General features: G+C 43.8%; 1 protein-coding gene across 1 annotated transcript in view; it reads right to left on the bottom strand.

The window, feature by feature from the left end:
* Ak9 (adenylate kinase 9) overlaps positions 1-6,996 on the bottom strand; it is a 128,348-nt gene that overhangs the window by 94,847 nt on the left and 26,505 nt on the right. Inside the window, exons 8-9 of the mRNA XM_029542577.1 lie at positions 2,832-2,960; positions 762-836 (exon numbers count right to left, since the gene is read on the bottom strand). Of these exons, the coding sequence (XP_029398437.1) occupies positions 762-836; positions 2,832-2,960 (204 nt within the window). The remainder of the gene's footprint in view (positions 1-761; positions 837-2,831; positions 2,961-6,996) is intronic.

Genomic DNA, 6,996 nt, shown 5'->3' with positions numbered 1-6,996 from the left:
CTTCTCCCCCTCTCCTCTCTCCCTCTCCCTCTCCCTCTCCCCTCCCTCTTCCCTTGGGTATTTGTACAGACTCTTCCCTCAGCAGAGAATGTGTTTCAGCCACCCTGCATCAAGCCTTTATGGTCTGATTCTTACTCATTCTTAAGTGGAATCCACGCAAATGAACATCAGGTACTGCCCTTCTATCACATGCTCCTGAAATACCATGTACTTCTCTGACTGTACGGCAAACTGCCACTTGTGTATTTATTTTCCTCAATAGATTGGATGCTGTATAGGGAGGGACTGACAGGTTCATCAGCTTCCTTTCCATATGTATTCCCAGAGTCCATCATTATGCCAGATGTGTATGGGATTAAAAATGATAGTTTTTGTGTTTTGTGGTGCTGGGTATTATTAGACCTAGAATCCCATTCACAACAAAAGGCTTTGGCCATCCTAGTGGGTGTAAAGTAGCGTCCGTTCTGGTTGTAAGTTGCACACCCTTAATGACTTCGGTGTCAGCATCCTCTCGGGTGCTTACTATCAACCATTTTCTTTTACTTTTCTTGGAGACATTGTAGCCACAGAGAAATTTTAAATTCAAATGTTTTGCCTTTAACATGAGCAGATGAACAAATGCAACACGGAAGTTTAAAGTGTTGAAACAAAAGTTCACGGTAATACCCAAGAAATAGAACTCCTCGTAAAGCAAGCCCAACTGGGAAACGTTTCAGAATTTCTCAACCACAAGAAACGTCTGTGCCGCACACTACACTCACCATGAAGAGCTCTTCTGGTGACTTATTCCCGTCTAACTCGATGAGATACTGGGGATTATGCTCAGCCATTAGCTCCTGGAGAAAATCAAAAGCCAAGTTGAATACAAGGGGAGAATCTTAATGTACTGTGAGGAAGTCTTAAGAGCTAATTCGTGCATCTTATGCAGGTCACAGTGTGGTCATTTGCAGCATTCAACAGAGCTTCCCAAGGGCAGAGCTAGCCTGCCATTTGAGGTGCTGGGGACTTGCACTGTAGGCTTGGTTGCTGAGCTATGCCACGCCCCACGCCACGCCCCACGCCATGCCTCCGGGCTCCTGCTACTGTCACTATTCTTTTTTCCTCATGGTTTCCTCTACTCTAGAGCTTAAAAGTCCTTCCCGATACAGGAGGTTTGAGGGACATTTTGCAACACATGACTTGGAAATTTAAATCGTGTACTTTCGTCATAACAGCATCATGTAAGCAGCATGCTGACCCTTTTATTACTTTAGGGTACACCACTTTATAGAAAATTTATGGAAGAGAAGAATAGAAAGAAAAACACCTTTAGTCCATGTTGGGAGTGACCCTGTTTAAATGTTAACTGCCTTGTGTTTATTTATAAAGTCTTGGCCTTAGTGGAAAAGTACTAGCTTAGTTGAGATTTCTGTGGGGAAAAGTTGAGGCCTCTGTGGGAAAGTACTGCCCCCAGTTAAGAACAAATAGCTATAGATCTTGTGGACAGGGACCTAGCAACCCACTCTGTTCCGTTCCTCCTGCTGAACTTTTTACCTAGCCAATAGCCTGCTTTGGGGATCAGGTGCGTTCCCCCAGAAACAAAGTGATTCTGTGTCATCCCCCTCCCCATAACCTGCTTCTGTGGGCATAAAACCTGCCTGGGAACAATAAAAATTTGACAGCTTGATCAATCAGATGTGCTGTCCGTCCTTGTGTTTCTTGCCTCTCATTCTCGCCACAGGTGGTTCCTCAGCCCCTGTTTGGCTGTCCTGTGGGCCGGGACAAGTCCGTTCACTGAAAGGAAATTATCACTACTGATTCCCACCCATTTTCTATGCCAGAAAAAAAAAGCTGTTGCATTTTTCATATCATAATGTGTATGGCACTCTGGTGCCTACTTTCCCGCTAGACGTTATATTTCTTTATAAGATTATATGAACATCTCATCCTCACAGTTGTATGGAATCACATGCCGTGGCTACACACTTATTTAACAATCCTTTGCTATCAAGCAGATTATAATACCTTGTTAATTGTTTTAAAGCCTTTTTTCTTATCTTTAAAATTAAAATCTCATTTTCTTCAATTATTTCCAATGTAACTTGACTGATGGCAGCCACTGAGGGAATACAGGCAAACACCTTCTACCCTCTTGTTCGTTATTCCCCATGCTCATTGTTGACAGAAATATTGCACACATACAAGTGTTCACCACCACCTACTAAGCATTTCTTACTGTATTTTTAGATGCTGATAATATGCTGAAAATAAGCTACTTCTGAAAGCACATTCTAATGCTAGCAGGTATTGTGTGTTGACTCTTGAGAAGTCTCACTGCACCGCAACCTTTCCTGCTGTCACCGGGCATTTTAGCTTTTACAGTCTGACAGACTGAGCTGAAGAGCAGCACCTGTTTTAACTTCTCACCTTGCCGGTGGGGCCCACATTCATATCCCGCCTCTGTAAACAACCTAGCAATGTTTGGAAATCACATTTACCTTATCTTGAGCAGCATGGAGGTGCTTTGAAGGAGTGAAATAGTTTGGTTGTGAGAGAGTCTTGTCGGGTGGGGTGGAAGGAGGGCTCAGTGGTTAGAGTACTACTGCTCTTGCAGAGGATCCAAGTTCAATTCTTAGCACCTACAGCTGCTGTAACTCCTGTCCAGGGGTCCTATACCCTCTTCTGACCTCCACAGGCTTCTGAATACATGTGGTGGACATAAATGTCCACACACACTCACACACTCACTAAATAATCACACTTTAGAGAGAAGAAAGAGGTGAAAGCCTTTTGTGAGGATTTTTATCTAACAGAGACCCTTGAAAACACCACCACTGCAGCAGAGTCCTCACCTCTAAGGCACTGAGCAGTAGCTCCTTGTAAAGCTTTACAGTGCTCTCGACATTCTCCAAGCAATCCTCTGGCCTCTGGACGAGGTGCTGAAGAATTTCAGCCACCATCTGCATTTCAGCTATGAATGCCTAAATGGGGAGACACAGGAGGGAAGAGTCAGAATTTAGGAAACTCTTTAGGGAACTGGTTACTTAATGAGGGGTGTCCCAGAGCACCATCGTGTGGAGAGAAGCAGGTACAGGAGGCAGAGTGGAGTCAGGCCCCTTTGAGAACTTGTTAGTTTGTTGTTGTTGCTCACAATAAACAGAATGACAGAGGGTGTCATTTCTTTTTGAAACTGGTGTCCTGGTGTCTCTAAATACCGGAGCTTGTGGACCGTGTCCTCTTGTAGGCCGGGAACCTGATACCCTGCATCTCAGATACTTACTGAATTATTCACGTCGCAGGAAACTACAAATGAAATAATTGTATGGCTGAAGTCACCACAGCATGAGGACCTGTATTAGAGGGTCACAGCACTAGTGGGGTTATGAGCCTGTGGGGCAGTGGGCTGTGCAAAGACAGCCTGGTCCTCAGTTGAGCAAATGTCTGGAACTCTGGTGACCCAGTGGGTGGTGACTTCCACCTGCATGGGACAGCAGGTGTTTGGCCACGCCTCCTGGGTCCCTGGCTTCTGTCATGTAGCTACAACCTCCCACAGCCTCCCTGCCCCACTCCTCCAGAGAGGTATGTGGCCATCAGTCATATAGGAGCAGCACCAAGCCCTCCCACATGCAAATAAGGTTTCCTCAAAGCTCTCAGGCCAAACCAATGAGAAGTACCTCTTGTCAGACCCTTACCCACCCCAAAACTGTATAAATGAATCCTATCAGGAAGGATTAAAGGTGTTTGAGAACTACTCAGTCATCTGAGCCTTTTGTCTTAAGAGCTGTTAACATTTTGGAAGAGGTCTGCTTTCCTGAAGCGCAGCCTCAAGCTCTGCCTCACTCCTCACTGGCTAGTTGGCTTTGGCCCAGCCTGACCTACTCAGTACAGGGCAGCTCAAAGTAACCTGGAGGCAGAGACGGGGTGGAGCCAACTACAGCACTGGAAGCTCCCAAGTGACTTCCCCTCCCTGCCTGCACTAGCTTCCCTTCCAGGGAACTCTCACACCAGGCCAGGCCAGAGATCTCCGTGGAAAGCCTCTGGTATTCAGGCCCACAGGAGCCCCTGTTCTACAAGTTTCCATGTTCTGGGTCTTCCATTAAGGTCTCTGATTCATTCTGAGTTGATGTCTGTGCAGAGTGAAGGGAGTGGGGCCTGTGCCCATCTCATCTCCTCAGCACTAGTCACTGAACACAATGTCTTTCCAACATGCTCACAGCAGCCTTATAGAGATCAGCTGGGTGAGGCTCTGTGAGTTGATATCTTGGTCCTCTACTTTATGCCACTTGTAATGATTTGTGATGCTGCCATTATGATGGCTCTGTAGTATCATTTGAAACCAGGTTCCTGGTACCGCAGGCTCAGGACTGCATTGTCTTCCATGAGTTTTGGGATTTCTTTCCCTGTTTCTGTTAGGATTCTGAACGTTGGAACTCTGGTGAGGATGGGGTAGGCCTGTGTAATAGCAGACATTTCATATGCTAACAATGGAAGCTTCTTGACCCAACTCTTACCAACAGACAGGTAATCGAGACAAAAACAAAGACACACTCGTGCTGACAGACATTAGAAGCCAAGTGGACCTAACAGACATTTACAGAATGTTTCATCCAAACACAAAAGAATGTATATTCTTCTCTGCACCTCAGGGAACTTTCTTGAAAACTGACCACATACTCAGACACAAAGCAAGTCTCACCAGATATAAGAAAATTAAAATAACTTACCGCATCTTATCAGTCCACCACAGATTAAAGCTGATATCATAACAGCAGAAACAACAGAAAGCTTACAAACTCAGGGCACTTACAAACTCTACCGACTGAAAAGTGGGTCAAGACACAAAAGAAAATGAAAACCTTTTTAGAACTGTATGAAAATGAATACACATCATACCTAAACTTTGGGACACAATGAAACAAGTTCTAAGAGACAAGTTTATAGCACCAAGTACCTCCATTAAAACAAAAACCAAAGTAGAGAGCTCTCACACTAGCAACTTAACAGCACACCTGAAAGTTGTAGAACACGGCGAGAAATAAATTGAGGACTGAAGTCAGTAAAACAGAAACAACGAACAATGTAAATGATTAATGAAACAAAGAGATGGTTCTTTGAGAATATCAAAAATATAAATTAAACCCTTATCCACACTAACTAAAAGTTGGAAAGAGAATACACAAATTAATAAAATCAGAAACAAAAAAGGGGGACATAACAATAGACACTGAGGAAACCCAGAGAATCACAAGGAGATACTTTAAAACCCTGCACTCCACCAAATTAGAAAATCTAAAAGAAATGGATAATTTTCTTGATGGATACCACTTACTAAAGTTAAGTCAAGATCAGGTAAACAATTTAGACAGATCTAGAATCCCTAGTGAAATAGAAGCAGTCATTTAAAGTCTTCCAACCAAAAAAAGGTCAGGGCCAGATTGTTTTACTGCCGAATTCTACCAGACTTTCAAAGATGAGTTAATGCCAATACTCTTCAAACTATTTCACAAAACAGAAACACAAGGAACATTTCCCAATTCATTTTAAGGCAACGTTTACTCTGATACAGAAACCACACAAAGATTCAGCAAGTTGAATTGAAAGAGAATTACAGATCAATTTCCCTTGTAAACATAGATGCAAAAATACACAATAAAATATTTGCAAACTGAAGCCAAAAACACATCAAAAATATCATTCACCATGATCAAGTAAAGGGACTAAGCTTAGAGCCAGGCCGACTCCACAACAGGCTGCAAATTGACAGTTTGAGAGGCTAGGCCCAAGTTTCTGTTTCCCAGAAATGAAAACCTAGGTCCAGGAACCTGTGGTCAGCCATCCACAGCCGCAGGCAGCCAATCAGAGGACACCTTGTCATCTGGCCTGAAGTGAGAAATAGGTAGGTAGAGTGAGTAAGCTCCTCCCCCCCGGGGGGGGGGAACCTCCAGAGCCTAACCAATTGTAGATCAGTCAGTCCCCTAGAGATAGAGCTAATCAATCAAGGTAAAGGGGCACATATCCCTCCCTAGAATTTCCCTAACTGACAATAAAAGCCGGGCTTGTGAGTCCACCAGAGGTTCCCATTCCCTAATAGGGAGACCCCTGCATGCAGGAAATTTAGCTGAATAAGCACTCTTTGGCTTTGCATACTATTTGAGTCTGGGGTATTATTTTTCAGAAATTATTGGACCCTAACACAAGTAGGTAGGCTTCATCCTATAGATGTATGAATAGCTAAATATAAAAAAAATTAAAGCCAGGCGTGGTGGCGCATGCCTTTAATCCCAGTTCTAGGGAGGCAGAGGCAGGCAGATTTCTGAGTTCAAGGCCAGCCTGGTCTACAGAGTGAGTTCCAGGACAGCCAGAGCTATACAGAGAAACCCTGTCTCGAAAAACAAAACAAAAATAAATAAATAAGTAAAATAAATAAATGTAATACACTCCATAAACAAATGGAAAGAAAAAAAAACACATGATCATCCTATTAGACACAGAAAAGGCCTTTGACAAAACCCAGCACCCCTTCATGATAAAGTCCTGGAGAGATTAGGAACACAAGGGCCTCGGAATAATTAAGGCTGTTTACAGCAAACTCACAGCCAGCTTCAACTTAAATGGAGAGAAATTCAAAGTAATGCCACTAAAATTAGAAACATGATAAGGTTATGCATTCTTTCCATATCTATTCAATACAGTACACGAAGTCTTATATAGAGCAAGAAGGCTGAAGGAGACCAAGAGGATATGTACTGGGTAGTTTTGTGTCAACTTGACACAAGCTGGACTTATCACAGAGAAAGGAGCTTCAGTTGGGGAAATGCCTCCACGAGATCCTGCTGTAAGGCATTTTCTCAATTAGTGATCAAGGTGGGAGGTCCCCTTGTGGGTGGTGCCATCTCTGGGCTGGTAGTCTTGGATTCTACAAGAGAGCAGGCTGAGCAAGCCAGTGGAAGCAAGCCAGTAAAGAACATCCCTCCATGGCTTCTGCATCAGCTCCTGCTTTCTGACCTGCTTGAGTTC

This window comes from Mus pahari, chromosome 9 (genome assembly GCF_900095145.1).
Source record: "Mus pahari chromosome 9, PAHARI_EIJ_v1.1, whole genome shotgun sequence".
Classification (NCBI taxonomy): Eukaryota; Metazoa; Chordata; class Mammalia; order Rodentia; family Muridae; genus Mus; species Mus pahari.
The sequence above is the reverse complement of the archived record's forward strand: the minus strand, read 5'-3'. Positions and strand labels throughout refer to the sequence as shown.